Raw genomic sequence first — 20,604 nt, 5'->3', positions numbered from 1 at the left:
TGGTGCAGATTAACTGGACACGAACAACGTGGGCATAGTCGATAATCGATAATTTGACTTCAAGCTATGAACAAGTAAATATATAATTGTCAACACCAACACCATGTAAGCTGTCTCTGCTTGGAATTCAACTAGTGAACATATAATTTGGGATTAATCTACATAAAGTTTTTCGTGAAGTTTGTGGAGTCTTAATTCAAATTCATTGCATCTTAAAGAGTTCATTTGCTCTTCAAATCACATGAATTTGAGGAATAATGTAGGGTTTTTTGAGTGTCACAACAACAATTAAGCAGAAGGGCTGGAACACAAAGAAACCCTTTTTCCAACCCAATTGCTCATAAATCAAGTCTATCAATTCCAAATCAGCTTTCTGTCATAATCAAAGCTGATGGAACAATCAATGGTTAATTGGACTTGAAGCCATTAACTACAGGGGAAGCTCCTCTGATTCTTTTCACGTAGGAGACATAGTCACTGTAGTGCATAGTGTAGATCGTGCTCTGATAACGAGTCAGGGAAATCCGCTTACGGAGCGATTCGTTGATGGTACCATTATAACCTGCTTTGCGCATCAACGAGTCAATTGTCTCCATCTTTGTCCAGCCTGAAACCAAAATGTAAAGAAAACTTGTAACAACAAATTTGATCGGACTAAAACAATCAAATTTTGGGTTTCAAATGGACTCAAGGATCATATTCACTAAAAGGCTTACATGCTAGGAAACACAGGAAAAAGTGGAAAAGAAGAAGAAAGAAACAATAAGAAAATAGTGTAAAAGGAAAGGAAAAGGGAAAAACAAATAAAATAGTGCATTCTCCAATCTCCCTGTTTGGTGTATAGTCTCAAAAACATCTGTATAGAACTTTCTAATATCTACGAAGATAAGTACATAACCAACTGCTACCAAAATATTATTAATGGTTTCAGTTAAATATGAAAACAACTTCTGTTTGATTCTTTATATAAGAACTTAAGTCTTCCCATTGTTCTAGTCAAGAGGTGAAGCTCTAAAGGAAGGATGAAGCAATTCTTTTATCCATTGGGAGAAACAATGTACTTGCGGTTACTTTTTCCTTTTTCTTTCGTTTCTGCACTTCTATGACTTGACCATTACATGATAAACAATCTAAATTGAGACAAGAAAATTCAACCAAGCATAAACATACCTTCATGGGCAGCCACCTCGGGTAAGTATGTTGCACTTCGCCTCACATTGTAGTCAGGATCAGTGAACTCAATAATTATACCATGTGTACCTATCTGCATTAAGCAAACTTCTAATGCCAGAATGAGAAAAATCAACAAGCTAAGGTTATGTTTGGTTTGAAGGATCAGTGAACTCAATAGCTTAAATGTTCATTGTAGAATTAATTCGTGTGAAATTAGCTGAGTAAAATATGAAATCAGCATCCAAAACACAATTACTTGGTATATATATTTCCATGTCATTGGCCATGAGAATAGAATACATTCAATCCATTTCTGTTGATAACATACAATCATGTGAAGCTGGAAGAGAACTAAGATCAATATGATGCCCAATCCTGTCCTAACTGGTCTAACCTTTCTCACTTTCAGAGGGACCAGTATGCTCTACCAGGACTCTTGGGCCACAAATTGCTTCATTTTGATGACCCTGACCCTACGCAACCAGATACTAGAGTGCAGTGGAACACAGAATGGAACCAAATATCTGGGACACAGAATTTGATAAGCTCCATAGTCACACAGACACATATAGTGCAGCCACATGAGAAAAAGGGGGATGGGGATATGGTCAAGGGGATCCAAGTACCAAAGATGTTGGAGCCGGTGCTTCCCCAGTGATCTCAGGCACCAAGTTCTCACCATAATAATTAAGGCTATTTTAGTCTTCCATATATAAAATAAATGCAATAGATTAGATGGTTAGGATCACCACTATCGCATATTTAACATAGGAGATTTGGTTGGTAAGACCCTGCATGTGGTGGTTCCATTGTTAACTATATGAAGTACAGTTAGTACAATGCAGAGAAATCCTAACCCAAGTACTCCTAAATTGAATCAAAAGTGAAAAGAAAGATGCAGACCTCCCAATCAAGATAGTTGAGAGCATTTTCATAGTTTGTCAAAATGGAAACTGTACATTCCAGGTAAGGCAATTCTTTAGCCTGTATTGGGGGGAACCGGCGGTCTCTTAGAGCACTGCAACATATGAAATATTAACCACCCATAAGCTGCAGTTCAGAAGCAAGATAATGCAACCCTTAAGACTTAATTGGCAGAACAGAGATTCTGTCAGTCCATACATATGAAGCATGCAACATAAGAAAAGTACTAATTTGCGCGTGCACACACACACACAGGGTACATGTTCTATGCTCAGGTATTTTATTCGACTATAGTTTTATTTAATATGTAAGCTAGAGTTTCATTTTTCTCTAGTAGGAATTAAGAGAGTAAGAGTTGGACGTAGAGGTAAATAAAAATAAAAATTCGTTCAAAATAAAAGGTAGCCACAAAGAACTATTTGATCTTATCCACAAACTTGGAAAAACAATGGGTTCAATGGTTGGAGAAATATAACTCATAAGGAGGTGTTCAACAACATGGTTGGTTTTGTTTTTGAAAACAAAAACAACTGCCACATTAGTAAATTTGTATTGTTTTTTTCTGGCATGGCAGTTGTTTATGTTCTCAAAAACAAAACCAAGTTATCAAACATCCCCCAAGTCTTTACATGCATCTGAATCATAATGAATACCCAAACATAGCTGTCAAGGAATCACCTTGGTGAAAAGGTGCCCTTGGTGGAGCACCTCATCCAATGCTTTGACTTTTAAAAGAAGGGCACTTATCTAAATGACAAATATAACAAGGTGAGCACCTTACTGTAATATTATAACCATCGCTCATAGGTGATGGATTTTTAAATCACAAGGCAACAAGATTTCCTTGCCTAAGAACCTAGTTGTTTTTGTTCAAGGTGTCATATAAAATCTTTATATTTTTTATTTTAGAAAATTAAGTATTACAATAGACATTATTACACTAAGTTATTCATTTTGTGGTTTTATATTCTCAGAATTTATATACTAGTTTCTTTTTATTATTTTTTATTTGTTAGGGCTAAGTCAATACATAAGTCAATGGAAAATGGGTTAAACCATCGAACAAGAAAATATTATTTTCTTATTTTCTTTTTCCTTTCCAAGGATAAAAACAAGGGCTCAACCCCTATATTTTCTGAGGTTTCTTTTCTTTCTTTGTTTGATGAACATTGTTAGTAACAATCAGTGAAATATGATTGCTGTTTGCTATGAAACCTAAGGAATTACCCTAGGATATGTGTTTTTCATTTAAAAATTCATCACCTAGGTTGTAAGGCGCTCCCTTGAAAACCATGATATGGCTACAACTTGCTGCTAAGTGTTAATACATTGTAGCATATACTATGTATATAGTTTAACAATGGATATTGCACAAAACACAACAGAATGGAAAAACAGGATTCATGTAGCTGATCCCATATAGTTGGAACAAGGCTTAGATGATGATGATGATGACAATGATCATATACCATGTATATAACTTATGCTCTGTTTAAAGGTTTTACCATTAACAAATAAAAGATCCAAGGGTTTCAAGAAGAGAAAAGACAATGAAAGGATAAAGACTTATCTTCTTTAGTTGATAATATTTTTTTACAAGAAATTTCTCTAAAAAAGGCCATTACCAATGTTGGTCCTAGCTATCTAGGGTTTTGAGAGGGGTGGACTACCTAATTAATCTTTGGCACTTTTTTACACGAAGTGAATTGATATAAAAAGCTATTATCTATTAGGTATGATGACTTGCCATGTTTTGAGAGGAAAATTAAATGTTGATAAAGAGAATTGTTTTTTTTTTTCAATTATATGAGTGCCGATTGATATGTACAAATGAGGAATAGAATTTAGTTTTCTTTGTAAGATTCCATCACCAAGATGACAAAGTACTCCATTAATACCTAGAATCACCTATTCGCCTTGAAAACTATACTGATGAAGTAAGGCTCACATAAAACAAAATGAACTAATGTCAGTAACAGCAGAAACAAGAACATGTGTTATCATTTGCAGAAAAAGAGGCCTAACTGGTATTTGCAACTGCAAATTTGCTTCCTGTATGAGGCAAGTAGAGAATCCACTTTCCATCTACTAATTTTCTTTCCTAACAGATCCAGTCATCCAGTATTTGGAAGTGCTTTCTAGCTCTTTTTGGAGGTAGATAGTCACTACTAGGAAACATGCATAGCCTCTGCTTGACATCGTTTTTCAACTGTCCAAGAGAGAGAGGGTAAGATCGTCTGGAAATGCACCAAGACTGCCTCTCTTTGGTCCATTTGAGAAGAGAAGGAAGCAGAGATATTCAAGGGGAAGGCACTATATAAGGAAGCAACCATAGAGAATTTTACAATAAGAGTGGCACATTGGATGTAAATCAAGTCCAGAACGAGTTGTGCAATCCTCATCCATGATAAACAGTCCAAAAGGAGTGGGTACCGCCAGTTGTAAATCAAGTTTAATTTTGATGGGTGCCGCTTGCGTAACCCGGGCAATTCAGGCATCGGAAGTGTCTCTAGGGATTAACTTAGGCTGTATTAGCAATATATTCAGGTCCCATAGGGATTGAGGACTCCAGAAAAGCAGAATTGATGGATGTTCTACAAGGATAAGGTTAAGAGACTAAATATAAGTAGACTAGAGGTGAAAGAAGAACTATGACAGGATGGTTAAATAAGAATAGTCAAGGAACATGGGAACAGAGGCAAACTTCAAGCAAAATTAAGCAATTGGTAAGGGAATTATAAGTGTCAACCAAATGGTGAACCCATCAGCCAACTACTGGTTAGTCTTAACAAAAGGAAGTCATACATCTCCTGCCATAATTCTTTCCCACATGAAGTGTTGGTTAACCTCTATATGGTATGCCTATCAAATTGTATTAGATTGCGAGCAATACTGATTGCTGCTTGATTATTACAAAACAGCAAGAATGGCTTCTGCACCAGTATTCTATGTGCCATGGCTCTTGTTTTGCCTCTACACTCACCTAGGCAATAATTGATTAATTCTTACTTTTCTAGGATACCAAATCTTTGCCAACAAAAGCATAGAATCCTTAAGTCAACCTTCTATCATCCAATAATCTAGTCCAATCTACATCTACATAAACCTCCACCTTCATTGCTGTGAATATGAGACCCCTCTCCCACGATTCCCTTTTAAGTAAGACAGAATCCTCCTTGCAGCTGCTAAATGTGGACTCCAAGGAGCATGCAACACTTAATGCATAGGCAATACCTGGTCATGTCATACATAGATAACGAAGTCTTTAGTACATATCTTGATCCTCCAAGAACTACCCCTCTGTAGCAGGGTTGCAACTTAGGCTGGCTCAGGTTGGGCTTTTGTCAAAATTTGAATGGGCCCTGCCCAAAGGCCCAAGCCCAAAATAGTGTAAAACGCTAACTTAGGTTCGCCCAAGTTGCACCCCCTACTCTGTAGCACAAATCTTGTGGCCTAGAACTATAGGGGTATCAGCTAGTTTTACCCTTCAACTTCCCTTTGCCTCTAAGAAAATACAGCACATACTTCCATTGTGATATGAACACACCATATATAGAACGAGCCACCTCTATGCCAAAAACATTTTGAGACGAGAAATGAGAATGTACAATAAGAATAATAATCAAATCCTCCTTTCTTTTGATAAATAGAGTATGATTAACTGTGACCGCAGAAAGTCAATCCTCTATAAAGCGATGTTTCTAAAACTGAACTGGAAACAGAACTGATTTTCCCTCTGCATGGCGGGTCTATGGTTTACCATCCAGGTCAAACAGAAACCATGAGATATAACAAAATATTAGAAAATAGAAAAATAGATAAAATGCAGAAAGCATGGAAAGCTGCAGATTTTTTTGCAAAAAAAAAAAAAAAAGAAAAGAAATTGGATACACCTAAAAACACACAAAAAAGAAGGAAATGCCTAAAATGCAAAAAAAAAAGGTAGGAAAAAAACAGAAAATTGAAGGAAAAAATTAAGCATGCCTCTATCTAATGTTATGTATTGATTACATTGCTTAACAAAATCAAGCATAAGAATTAAGAAGTATGAACTATTGTTATATATGATGACAATGACTAAAATTGCAGAAAATGTAGAAAGAAAGAAGAAAAAATGGATGTGCAAGAAACTACAGAGAAGATGTAGGCTTCAGGGTGTCTTCATTAAATGTCCCCTCTATTTCTCATTCCACGAGAAACAACAATGGTGGCATCTAGGTTGTCCCATTTCTTCCTGGCCCTTACAGTATTTAGGTCTACCTCTAGGAGCCAACCCTAAGGAGAGCACCTTTTGGGCCCCGATTCTGGAAAAGTTTGAGAAAAGATTAGCTTTGCGGAAGAGGAATTATATTTCTTTAGGGGGTAGAGTAACATTACTGAGAGCTTCCCTAGCAAATCTGTCGATCTATTACTTCTCTGTTTTTAGGATTACTGTTAGGGAGGCCAAGAAGTTGGAGAGATTAATGAGAAATTTTCTTTGGGTGCTAGGGAGAAAAAAAGGATCATCTAATAAATTGGGGAATATTTTGCATGAGGAAAGAGGAGGGTGGGATAGGTCTAGGAATTTAGTTTTAAAGAATAAAGCTCGCTTAGGAAAATGGTTGTGGAGATGGCCTATAGAACGGGAGAGGTTGTGGCATGAGGTGATAGATAGTATACATGGCAGTTTGGGAAATGGATGGGATGTTTGGTGTATCACGTCGAGCCACGTTGGCAACTCCTTGGAAAGCAATTCAGAGTATCCTCCCTCAATTCATCAATTTTGTCAGGTATGATGCCAACTCTGGTATTTCTGTTTTGTTTTGGGAAGACATTTGGGTGGGCAATTCTGCTCTTAAGGACATTTTTCCCTCTCTATTCCCTTTCTCTCTAGTCTCTACAAGGAAAAAGCTATCTCTCACTTTCTTCCAACACATGTTTCCCCATCCTCTCTGAATTGGGACTTTGGGTTTCGTAGGGGCTTGAGGGATCATGAACTCTATTGTGTTCCAGACCTTATGTCACTTCTTGAAAGTGTTTTTCTGGACCCCCTCAGATCTGATGTGAGATTATGGTCCCCTCATCCAAAAGGTTACTTCACATGTGCTTCTTTCTTTTAAGTCCCTTTGCTCTTCCCCGAGACAGTTGGGTTTTCCAGCTAAGGAGATCTGGTCTAGACCAGTACCTCCTAAAATCATTATTTTCTGTTGAGAGGTGTTCTATAGGAAGATAAACACTTTGGACTGCTAGTAGAAGAGAAGGCCTTCCATGTGTTTGTCTCCTAACTTGTACTTTGCAGGGCTAATGATGAGGATTGCTCCCACTTACTTTTAACATGTTCTTTTTCTATTGCTATTTGGGGTTGGATCTTTGCCTTGTTTGGGTGCAAGTGGAATTTGACTACAGCCGTAGATCAGCTCTTTGACCCTTCCTTTGTGTGGCCCACAAAAACTAGTAAAACAATGTGGAGGTGCATTAGAGCTGCTGCTTTGTGGACAATTTGGGAAGAAAGAAATGTGAGGCTATTCCAAGAGAATGAGAGAAATATTCAGACTGTAAAGGATTGTATTTTGACTAGGGCAATCCATTGGCTGAGATCTTTGGACTCCTTTCACACATTCTCTTTTGATGACATTTGGAGGAACTGGACAGTTGTGACTAGTAGCAGTACCATGAAGAACAGGGTACCAGCTATGTGGGTGACTCCTTCCGAAGGTTGGACAAAGTTGAATTTTGATGGTAGCAACCAAGGCAACCCAGGTCCTTCAGGGACAGGAGGGGTGCTGAGAGATAAAGACAGCAATATTTTAGCCTTATTCTCAGGCCCCATGGGTATAGGAGATAGACCAGTTAGGAGTTCAGAATCTGCTTATTGAAGGAGACTCCAAAGTTGTTGTGGGTTGGCTAACAAATCTAGGTTCAGTTATTTGGTGCTACAGGGACCTTTTAAAGAAAGTTAATTGGTTTTCAAGGAACATGACTTTTACTTCTCAGTGGGTGAGTAGAACAGCTAATACCATAGCGGATGGGTTAGCTAAGCAAGGGGCCTCAAGGGAACATTTATTTTGGACACCTCTGTAAATTTTCATTATCTAATCTGATGCAATACAATGTTGTCGTTTAGGAGAGGTACCAGCTCGTGCCTCTCTTTGGGCAGCCTGTATTGTCTTATCATATTGATCTTTCTTGAATAAAATTTTATTTATCAAAAAAAAAAAAAAACAATGGTGGCATCACTGTGCTTCATTTGCAGCTTTGTACCTCTAGGAAACACCCAATAGGCACCTTGGTTTCAGAGGAGTAAAATATTTTGGAGAAGTACAATTTTTTTTCTTCAAACAGGTAATGTAAAAACTTTCATTAAACAACCACCAAAAATTACAACCAGCCCATGTACACTGTGGCTGGGAGACAACACTGTGCCCCAAAACATTGCAAGGCCAGAGTCCATAGACAGTGAGAAAAACTACAATGGATAAACAGATGGTTTGTACATTCTACACTTTCACTGCAAAAGGGGCACAGATAATCTTCCAATAACACTCCCCTCCTCACCAACTGATCTTTTGTTAAACACCTTCCCAGTGATACAGTCCAAACCAAGAAAGCCACCTTTGATGGGATGCAATTTTGGAGAAATACAATAGGATAAGGAGGGACTTTGATGCTTTTGCATCCTCTAGCTTTCTCCAAACTAATTGTGATAGCAGGGCTGTTACCTTTAACTTGAAAATGCAAGGAAAATGAGGGTAAGAAGGAGAACATATTTGATTTGGTATTTGGGGTTCACAAGGGTGAATAAATCTAGGACTTTTCAGAATCAGAGACAGTTCTGTGATCTGAAATTATGAAGAGGAAGGAGACTTTCCAGGCTCTACAGGTTCACAGCTTCAAAGGAGTAGGGAAATCAGAGAATGAGAGTTCAAGGATTGGAGGTTTTGAGATACGAGAGATTGTATGGCTCAACACTTTATGAAAGCCATCTAGTTCCATTCACTACGACAGAGAGCAAGAGATCAGTGAGCCATTGTAAGAACTTAACTCTTGGGAAGAGAAGAACGAAAAAGGAAGCTGAAAGCAAGATGTGAATCAGGATTTCTCTTTTAGACTTTTTACTTTTTAGCAGTTGAAACTTGGATTGAGTTTTTTTAAGAAATTATTTTTCTGATTAAAAATAAGTTTACTGTTTAACTCAGAATCAGCTGTCTGGGTTGAACAGTTCAGTGTTTCAAGCAGCTGGGCCACTGGGTGGCTGACTAAGTAAACAGAATTTTAGGTTATAGCTGTTCAAAGGAAAATTGGAAACAGAATTTTGGTAGAGTGATGGGTTACCCAGTCAACCATCTTGGTCAACAACAGGTTAAAAAAATTGCTACAAAGCACTCCTAAATTTGTCAAACAACGACAGGGGAACGAGGTGGCAACATCATATATACCTCCTCATATCTCCATTCAAGAAGAAGTTTTCTATCAGATTTTTGGTTTTTGCATGGTCTGCAATGACCCTTGATCTTTCTTGAATTAAATTCCTAGTACGTGTTCATTCATAATAGCTTTCAAACAAGCAATACATAGATGTTATTGATTAGCTACCTTGACAAGTGAAGAAACAGATCAAAGTCTCCCTCCTCTATATGAAACGGGTTTCCACCTCTTAGCTCTTTACCAAAAATTGCCTGCAAAGGCTCCCATCAAGTAGAATAGAGAAAAATGATCAAAGTTTAAGCAACCTGTGTTCATCCGGTTCAAGAAAAATGACTTCAATTTTAATTGGTCACGTGAGCATTGCCCTTCTTGGTTTCCTTAAATTTAATTGGTTTCAATTCTAGATGCAGCTTCTGTCCTTGGTAATGCTTTGTTTTCTTACAATAATCACACACCACATTATCACCTTCAACCACCTTAATACCTTTAACTCAAATAAGGTTTAGTGGATACCATAGCAGAGTAGCCAGGTGTATGAGTATGCACCATAGCGGCCCTCCAGTTCTCTTCCCCTTAGGAAAGGGAATATGCAGTTGAAATTCTACCAAAATCATTGCTTAGGAGATGATGTCATGTAAATTCATACTCAAGGTTCAACTTGACCAAGAACTCGAACACCTTGTGCTTCTCTATATGTTACCTGTACTAGTCACCATCAAGAGGATCCTTCCACCCACAAGCCTCCAAGTGATCTAACTCTTCCTATAGAGACTAAAGAGAAGAAAAATTATCACCACAAACATATCCCCTATCAAATATCATTGACTGACCTACATAATTGACATTCCTTGGTAGTATTTTTAAGCTTGTAGAAATAACCCAATCCTATATGTCCTTAGTGAAGGGATGAGAGATCCATCATATGGATGGCCGAACCCTACAGGAAGGTAGAGCGAAATTTCAAAATTTTCTCTCTCTCCCATCTGGGAATCACATTCCTTGTTTTAGAAAATCTGCATTTTCAAGGATCAATCTTGAACCAAGAACCGAACCAGATCTGAACCAAAACAGTAGGAGAGGGATATACTTGATACGAAGATGCAATATCTCCCAACGAAGGTGTTCATGCCCAAAGAAAGACTCCAAAGATTTCTCCCACTGAAGATGACAGTGAATGGTGGATCAGAATCAACAGGGTCCGTCCAACGAACCGAATTCTTTCTAAAGAATTTGATGGAGGCAGTGAGCACAACTTCTGATCAGCCTTTCTCCAAAGACTGATATCAAGACACCTCTTGATCGCTCCTACTAAGGAAGGAGATCGAACTGGCTGTGGTGGCAACTGGAGGAAATAGCAAGGAGAAGATGGCGCAGTCACACTGTTGTTGTCTTCTCTCTGGATGCTCTGAGATCTGATCTCTGAGCTTTCTGGATGTTTAGGATGAACTGAATGGTTCACCCCCTCCTCTTTTATAGCCTTAAAGAGAGCTCCTAATCACATTAGGAGTTCCCTAATCCAAATTTGTATTTGGATAAGGAGTTCTCTTTAAGAGATAAGGATAAATTCTTATCTTATCTGCAGATTAAATCAGCTCTCTCCTAATTTCATTAGGAGGTTTCCAGATCTGAATTCAAATCTGGACTCTCTGAATGGATAGGGTAAGACCCCTATCTGCTGATTTAATCCCAGACCTACCCCCTTATTTAACTAGTCAAACTAGGCTAGTTCGAAATGGGATTTAGGCCCAATAAGTCCAAGTGCTCAAACTGCTTCCAACCTGCTGCCCAGTTAAACTTCTTTGTATGACGTAGGACCCAAACATTGATCTACACATCAGCCACATGGGTTCAGCCCAACCTCTGTTACAAGGCATGGCCAAATTCACTAAAAAGACAGTGAACCCCTTGAAGCCCATCACATGGACTCCTAATGAGCCCAACATTTAACTAAGTAATCCTTGGGCCAAGCCACCTTATAAAAACCCAAGGACTGTGAGCAGATGCAAGATTAGCCTATCAGGTATTACCCTCAATGGTCTTATACTTAACCTCTCAGCCCATAATGATCATGCACTGCCCGACAAGAGAGGACCTCTCCTTCAATTGCAATGAACAGTGTTGCACTCTCTACTCACATAGATCCCGGGAATTAAAATCTTTTGCAAACATTTTGAAACCATAATATATATATTTATATCCATATATAAAATATATTTTGCAAAACAAATTTCAACGATTGAAATCAGCTGTCAACAATCTTGGTTTCCATCAGAAAAAGTGCATCCCCGATCATTACCTTTGTCTGACAAAGGGGCTGATCCTGTCACTATGATCACCCACTTAGATGAATTCTCAAATTGTCCCAACATACCTAGGTTTTGACCCCTGCTAAGGATCTCACTGATTGGCATATCAAAAACAGCCCAATCAGACACCTAGTGTAGTATCATAATCGAGTCTAGGGGTTAGGTGTAACTTTCCAGTTTTGCCCACTAATCACCAAGGTCCAGGGCAATACTGAAAATCTGGTCCGGTTCAGGGTTTCAAGTAAATCTACATTGCATGTACCTTGGGTCTCACCCTAGCAGCTAAGACAAGCCACTCCAACACTTGGCGACACATCAGTGTCAGCCTTAACAGGATAAATCTCCCCAGACTTATCCATCGGCTGTTAACATTCTAAACGAACACGAGTCTCATTATGTCAAGTTTAAGGGTATTACACAGAAACACACCACAATAACATGAATCAAATATGTACTTTAGTCATTTACAATAAATGTCATAATGTACATCAATCCGATTGGAGCTAAGGGCATACACTATCTAAATGAGTGTGGGGCAGTCAAGAAACAACATGTTCAGAAAATGAGTGTGGTCAAAATGTGGATAAATGAAAAACTAGAAAGAATAGGATAAGGAATTAAGCCTTCCGTAAATACCTGGGTGTAGCTCCAATAAGCGATAAAATGAGAAAGAATAGGCTAAGATGGTTTGGTCATGTGCATAGAAGACCACCAACAGCTCCAATTAGAATAAGTGATTTGTTACAAGTAGAAGGGGCTATAAGAGCTAGGGGTAGACCAAAACGGACATGGGTAGAAGTAGTAAGATCATAATGAGGCAAGATTCTCCCCCCCCCCTAGGAAAAAAAATAGAAAATTCCAAATTTTGAAGTAACCAAAATCTTCTTTTTTTCTGAGAAAAGGTCAAGTATATTGTATTGTATTGACATAAAAGGATGAACCCAGTACAGAGAGTGGCCATACAACCATAGAGCATGTATAAAACAGAAACAATCCATTAGAAGTTGCTAAAGCTTGTCAATACAAATATGATCAAGGGAACTTCTTTTAAAGAATTATATGGTTCCTTTCTTTCAAAATGCACCAGAATTTTGGACTACATAAAAGCATTCCTAAACAACACAAGACATGACTAATACCACCACTAATCAAGGAGGGAAGAGCCCAATGACTGTTGAAAATCAAAAAATAAAATTTTAAAAGCAGTGGGGGGACAAAAGATCGTTCTCCCATAATGCCATTAAACTTTTAGAATATGAATTCAACATAAATAATGTTTGTTCGAACTACATGTCCTTTTCAACATAATGTATGCATTTGAAGTACCTGGTTAAAGCATAGTCCCTAAACCCATTTATCAAGTAACGAGCTTCCAGAGTTCCAATGCATCCACGTAGACGAGGCTCCCCACCATTCACCACTTTCTTCCAGGTGACGAACAGTGGGCTGAAATAAGGAAACTCCATATGTCACATTGTCACATGGGGAAAATATACCTGAACAAAGTTCTAACATCCAATATAAACATTATCAAATCATGGGCATACAAAATGTAATATAAGGAAGTTTATGCAAGATGAAGATACAATTCCATGAGATCACATAAAGCACCAAGTAACAACAGAAATTAATCAATCGTCAAAACCAGGGAAATTGAGTTAATATAAACCAAATCATACAAGACCAATTAGGTGTATCCAATTTAGGAAGGAATAATCTAGTTCAGTTTTGGCTCGACTTTTTTGCTTTCTTCCTTTTTCTCCCCTTTTTATTTGCTTTCGCCAAAACTGGATATCTTCAACAACTCTACGCCTTAACAATGTCACTAACCACTACCACATAAGTATTTTGTAAATAACGAATTTAAGAAAAAATGTAAATGGACAAGAAACTATACCGAGAAGATGAATACATGAAAAGCATAACAAACAGAATGAAATGTCAAGAAATCATTATAAATTACTAATGGAGCCGAAGTACCCCCCCTCCCCCCAACAAACAAAACGACAAAGAAGAAAATTTTCATGTAATTAATATCTAATATCTATAACACAGGTCAAAACATCAAATATGCAAATAAATTGGACAAAAGAAAAACCTATAGCCAAAGTTGGTAAATAGAGCGATTAAGCGAACAGTGTTTTCCTCTCTTCTTCTTGTTATTTCAATTTTCTTTATGTTTTATGTTTTTCGTGTTTTGGGTGTTCAAACACCAAAATAATTAATGGTACTCAACTAAACAAACCTATTTACCCAGAAAATTGAATAGAACCTACGAAATTTGCAAAATTAAAGGGCGAATATGCCTTCATCAACCAACAACTAAATCTAGCATTAGGAAAAAAATCGGAACATCGAAAACATACTGTTGCCCTTCATCAAAGGCAGGTGGAGGAACCTCTTCACTATTGTAATGAGATACAAGCGTGTCAAAGCAGTAAACCACCATTTCCCGATTCGCAGACACCATTTTCAATAAGAAAAAAAATCCAGAAAATCTACAAAATACAGTCTGATCAGAGCTCCAGAAGAGGATATATGGATAGTCGACGTGAGTCAAGAATTTAGCACGTTCAACTCTTCCAGAATCTAAATAGCATGAAAAAGAAAATTAAGATTCCTGAAGCTCTGCATGCCAGATGATGGAGAACCTTGGAAAAGAGAAGAGAAGCTAAATAAGCTCTCCTCGCCTCTTTCTTCCTCCGACTATACGGCTCATCTGAAATAAAATATTTGACTTTGTTCCCAAATTACCCCTACTTTCATAAGAAACACCGATATATCAGTAATAATTCCGGGGCAATCAAAATGACAAAATTGGCCCCAAGAAGTTTGTGAATGGCTGACCGTTGAAACAGAAAGAGAGAATTTTTGTTTGGGAAAAAACCCTAGTAGCGGGTGTGGGGCCTCATAATTTACCACGTGGCAGATGCCTACAAAGATCAAAAGCCTGCTTGATCACCTTATTATTGATAAATATGAGTTCAAATAACTTCTAGGAGACTCAAAATGTTGTATACTTTAGTTATTTTTTTAGAATTTGAACCAAAATTTCAAGGTTTCAGCTCCAACCACTTATTTTGGGATTTTTTTTAAATAATATTAAAATAAAGTATTATGAATCTAAAACACTAAATGATAATTCTTAAATGATGAAATTTTGACAAAAATGTCAAAAACCTATATTATTTTAAAAATTACGAATAGCCTCAAGAATTTTTTTAGGACAAAATTTATTTCTCTATATTTAAATTTATTAATAAAAAGGGCAAATAGGATAATTGGTTATTGATATTAAATGAGTTAAAAATACGTAATTTTAAGATATTCAATTCTCTCACATTAAATCCAACATTTAAGGTATTAATTTGCATTCATCTTCATTGAATCATATATTTAAGGTTTTTTTGTTTCTTCTCATCATTAAATTCTATAATTAAATCCATACATAATAAATAATAATTTCAATAACATAAAAGCTTATACTTTAAAAATCTACCTAGAAAAAATAATGTTTTCATCTAAGTGGTGGTAAGAAATTAAACCATTTGGGTCAAGTGAGTCCATCAATGTTGCCACAATTAAATAATAAAATTCAAAAATAAATAAAATGAAAAAATATAGAAATTAAAAATTTTGGAAACATTTTAACATCATATATTTGACATATTAAACAATAATAAGTATGATAAACAATGTTTTAAAAACTGACCCAGAGGTTGATCCGTTTTTGCCTTCAAGTCATAAGTCACCAATTCGACTATCAAGGTCAAATGGGTCAAACCACATTGTATCAACACTATACGTGTGTGTGTATGTAAAAACATATATTTTATCGATAAATAGTATAATTATGTTTTTACATATATTAATTACATATAATATATGTATTATATTACATTTATTTATGATTTTAATTCAGATTTTTTTATTTATAATAAATATTAAAATTTTCAATTTGGGGCCAAAAAATGGGTTTTCACAAAAATAGCAAGGTAATGCGCCAAAGGCCCATTGGGACGTATAGGTCATGAAAAGTTACTCAAAATAATAAAAAATAACCTCAATTGAACTTCAAAGTACAAAGTTATGGCTTCCAAAAGTTTGCACATAATTAAATACGCAACAAACGAGCCAATGGTTGAATCGCCCGGGTTAGATAGCTTTTAACTACAATGGGAGTTTCAACAAATCAAACCCAGAATCAAGGCTGAGTGACGGTTTGAACGATTCAATTAGCCAAGTCAACAACAAGTTAAAAACATTGATGATAAAAAGATATGTTTTTATTAATGTTCAACCATTTGGGATCAAATGCGTTAATAAATAATGTCATAATTAAATAATCAAAAATTAAAACAAATAAAATATATAATACAAAAAATAAAAGAACTAGGCACGTCACTAGTATTGTATATTCATTATACTAAACAAAAATAAGTATGAAATGTAAGAATTATTTTTATAAATGATGAAAATGAAATGCCAAAATTAAAGTAAACCTAGAAATGATAATAAATTTTTAAAAAATAAAAAATACAAAGAATCACAAAAATAAATATTATACATAAGATATAATATAATTAAAAGAATATATAAAATATATATATATATATATATATATATTAATTATATTGTCAAACAAAAATTAAATGTGATAAGTAAAAAATTATTTATATAATGTTAATGAAATATATAATTTAAAACCGAACTGATTTGAAAGCAAAACTATTTTGTTATCTAAATAGTGAGTCAATGATAAAAAAAATCATGATGTCATAATTGAATAATAAATATTTAAAAAATAGAACACAAAAAATAAAAAAATACAAAGTTATATCAAAGACATTTTTGAAATATTTCTAATGTTATATAGTCATCATATTAAATAAAAATAATTGTTAAAATATTTTTTTTAATTTAAAATAAAAATGAAAATACAAAATTTAGTAGTAGTAGTAGCAGCAATAGTAGTAATAGTAGAGGAGGAGGAGGAGGAGGAGGAGGAGTAACAACAACAATAATAGTAATTGTTATTGTAATTTAAAATTTCTACATGTGCACATTTAATACAAGTATTTAAGTTTATTTTGATCACATTATTACTTTTAATTTTTCAATTTCTATCTTAACTATGATATATCTAAAATTTAAGTAATTAATATGAAAAAAAAATAGTAGTAGTAGCAGCAGCAATAGTAGTAATAGTAGAGGAGGAGGAGGAGAAACAACAACAATAATAGTAATTGTTATTGTAATTTAAAATTTCTACATGTGCACATTTAATACAAGTATTTAAGTTTATTTTGATCACATTATTACTTTTAATTTTTCAATTTCTATCTTAACTATGATATATCTAAAATTCAAGTAATAAATATGAAAAAAAAAAATCATATGTGCAACGCACATGCTTAATTACTAGTATGAATAAAGGATCCAAAGATTCTAAAATTTAAAACATGATCATCACATTTAGGAAAACATGCTTTAGATAGATAGAAACATTAAAATAAGTCATCATGGATCATTGGCGGAGGCAATACATGGGACCAACTATACCTTGATAATCAACAAATAGCAAGGAAAGTTAAGCAAAGGAGGAATTGGATTTACCCATTAATCCCAAAGATGGCATCTCAATGGTAAATGAAAAGCATTTGCTTGTTGGTGTCAATTTTTTTAGACATAACCACTATTTTGAAAATTGGGTCAAATTAGACGATCAAACCATTTGACCTGAGAATCAGTCATGTCTTTAGGTCCGGTTTTGGATTAGATGGTATTTTGAAAAAAAAAAGCATTAAATTGGTTAGAGAACTGTTGATCTGAGTGGTTGAATCATTAAACCGTTCAACCCAGGCAATAGTTTACAGTTTAATAAAAAATATTCAATTTTTTAAGGAAGCAACAACATAAAAAAAAAGAGGAGATTAGAGATGGGAGGGATTGAGACAAGATCTCAGATCATTGAGATGAGAGAGAGAGAGAGAGATTGGAGAGGAATTGAGCGAAAAGTGGGTCTCAAATTTGAGGATATAGAGAGATACAAAAGGGATGGGGGAGAAACGTCACCGTTGTCACCTGTCATCATTGCTGGTGAGCATCGCCTCCTCCTCCTCATCTACCCTTCCTTTCTCACAACCACCTTTTCTCTTTTATCATAAGAATAATGATATGATGCCTTTTTACCCTAATATTTCCAACCTAAAGGTTAAATTGACCAAACCGTTTTAACTGCTCAAACCGTTGGCCCAAAAATTGATGATCAAAGTGGTTGTGTTTCAAAGTCAATTTTTAAACCTTGCACATTACCACATCCCATAAAAGTTAGCATGGCATGTCACTAAGGAGTTCGGTAGGGCTGTTCATGGGTCGGGTTGGGACAGTTTACTAGTTGTTTTTCAACAGACCTGACCTGGCTAGGTTACTTAAAGATTAAACCAAAACCAACCCTCTATTAAGCAAAATTGACATGATCGGTTTAAGTCGGTTTAGATCGGTTTTGGCTTAAATTAATACATTTCTGAAATATATATTTCAGTTATATATATAATATTTCATAAATATGCATATCATATATAATATTTTATAATATATTTTTTAGAAATATATTTAAAACTAAAATGTCTGTGTGTGTGTATATATATTTAAAAACTGAAATGTACATATTATATATAATATTTCAGTGAGAATATATTTATAGATAACTCGGTTCACTGAAACCAAACTGAATTATCAGTTTACCCATCTTTACAACCCAAAACCGATCGGTGGTGAAGAAAAACAGGCCAAATCAGGTTGGATCGGGCCAGATTGATCGGCTTGAATTTATTTGTGAACAGCCCTAGAGTTCAGATCTACTAACCACAACACCTTGTTGGCCATGTTCGCCCAGCCTCATATCGGGAATATCAATGATATAAATTATAAGAGATATTCCCAATATACAACTGGGTGAATGTGGCCAACAATACGTTGCGATGAGCAGATCCCAATTCATCACTACGAGGGTATTGACAAATATGCTTGAGTTTTCTCAGAACACTATGTACCGTGTTAAAAAAATGCCAATTATTTTCATTTAAGAAAAACAAATCATGCATATTGCTTAACATCCCACAGGCTCATCATCAAACCTGGAAGTGAAAATCTATTCTAGCAAATTTTGGTTTTGGTTCCGATTACAACTCCAGTCTAAACCAAACAGATGAAGGGAATATATCATTAAACCAACCAGACCCTCAAAACAACTGGTCGGGAAAAGCCTCTATCAGTCTATCTTCTACTATTAGTAAACCTTCTTGGGCTAAATTGGTAGTTAAACTGTTCATATTGTGAACCCCTCAATGAAGCAACTCAATTCTTTATAGAATGTTAGTCTAATATAGCACATCTGTGGAATTAAGCCATTCGATTCCAAATAGTTTGAATTAAACCACTAGATTCCAAATCCGAACCTATTTCCACAAATCAAAGCAGATTAAAATAGGATTGGAATGAAAAGTCAAAGCTTAACTTGTTAACCTCATTGTCAATGACGTCATCGTCTTGTAAAACGAGAGGGGATATTTTGGGTATTTTGCTGGATTCCTTTCTTCTTCCTTTATATATCTCTTTCTTTTAGTTGAATTGAAGGCCTAAAAATAAAAATAAAAGACTTGTTCCTTACTTTAAAGCATTGTTTTGCGGGAAGTGGGGACAATTGTTGCTCGCTCTCGTCGTCTTTCTCCATTTCTCTCTCTCTCTCTGGCCTGCAACTTTTGTGGATTCGCCTACACACAACGCATTGAAAGGCAAATCCAATACACCCCAGATAAGATTAAGAATGGGGACCTGATGCAATGGAGACACTAGACCAACAAACTAAAACACACGCTTTAAAACAGACCATTGGATCGGAATATTTTTTTCCTGAAGATTCAAAAGAAAAGGGTTTCCTTTTGTCAAAGAGAGACTGCAGAAAGGTCTATCATCCACGTTTGAATCTCAAAATTTAGAGAGGATAAAGGGTATTGGCTGAATCAGTTATCATCAGCATCAGATGGTTAATAACTTGATATCACGACACCAATGGTGACAAACCATGGGCCTACCAAACAACGCATAGGAAAAGAGAGGACGGATCATGAAAACGAACAATCAGTCAATGCCTGCCAGTCTCAGAGACAACTTGACAACTAGTGGGTGTTTGGTTTATCATATTGTTGTATGGACATTGCGCTTATATTATATTTATGCTTTGCAAATCACAGATTGTAATGCAACATTTATTGGTTCCATACAGAAAGACAACGGATCCAATTAGTCAGGAAATAGAATCCAACTTGAATTATAGATAAACGAAGTAAAAATGTTGCTTCGGTGCCTTGGGCTTTGCTAAGAAGATTTGGGTTTCAGCATGTTTGGGGTTTGAGTCGTTTGACAAATTGATGCAACAACGATGGGGTTTAGATACATGATGCCTTAACCATAACGTATTGGATCCATTCTATCTCATTTGAAATGTTATCGCCCATTGGGTTTATCACAATCATTGTTGGCATTAGGTGACCGTTTGGGCAACATCTCATAGCCTTCCAAGGTGAGCCCTACATGGACAGCCACTATAAGCATTAAGTCGTTAACCTTGCTTGGTGAAAATTCAGAACCTAAATTGTCATTTTATTTGAAGGACTGTCCACTTCAACCTCTTTAGATAGCTTATCCGGAGTGCTTCAAAGCAGCTGAACTAGGTTAGTTGAATCTTGAGGTTCGGCCCTCCCTCCCAAAAGGGCCCATGCCTTTAGTCTTCAGA

General features: G+C 35.8%; 1 protein-coding gene across 1 annotated transcript; it reads right to left on the bottom strand.

The window, feature by feature from the left end:
- Positions 1–117: 117 nt before the first annotated feature.
- LOC148847460 (uncharacterized protein At2g38710-like) lies at positions 118–14,563 on the bottom strand. Its single transcript, XM_088952637.1, has 5 exons — positions 14,174–14,563; positions 13,134–13,253; positions 2,077–2,191; positions 1,171–1,264; positions 118–607 (listed from the first exon to the last, which is right to left on the bottom strand). The coding sequence occupies exons 1-5, from the start codon at positions 14,275–14,277 to the stop codon at positions 408–410; spliced, it is 633 nt and encodes a 210-aa protein (XP_088808763.1). The 5' UTR covers positions 14,278–14,563; the 3' UTR covers positions 118–407.
- Positions 14,564–20,604: the final 6,041 nt, after the last annotated feature.

The sequence above is a fragment of the Nelumbo lutea genome, chromosome 6 (assembly GCF_056320005.1).
Source record: "Nelumbo lutea isolate HS-2025 chromosome 6, American lotus-T2T, whole genome shotgun sequence".
NCBI classification, from domain to species: domain Eukaryota; kingdom Viridiplantae; phylum Streptophyta; class Magnoliopsida; order Proteales; family Nelumbonaceae; genus Nelumbo; species Nelumbo lutea.
The sequence above is the reverse complement of the archived record's forward strand: the minus strand, read 5'-3'. Positions and strand labels throughout refer to the sequence as shown.

Bases quoted from the DNA above. Each gene is read 5' to 3' on its own strand.
- LOC148847460 (XM_088952637.1), bottom strand. From the start codon at position 14,277: ATGGTGTCTGCGAATCGGGAAATGGTGGTTTACTGCTTTGACACGCTT. The intron at 1,265-2,076 runs GTCTGCATCTTT...TGCTTAATGCAG, and splicing joins TCAACTATCTTGATTGGGAG to ATAGGTACACATGGTATAAT. The intron at 608-1,170 runs GTATGTTTATGC...TTTTGGTTTCAG, and splicing joins CGAGGTGGCTGCCCATGAAG to GCTGGACAAAGATGGAGACA.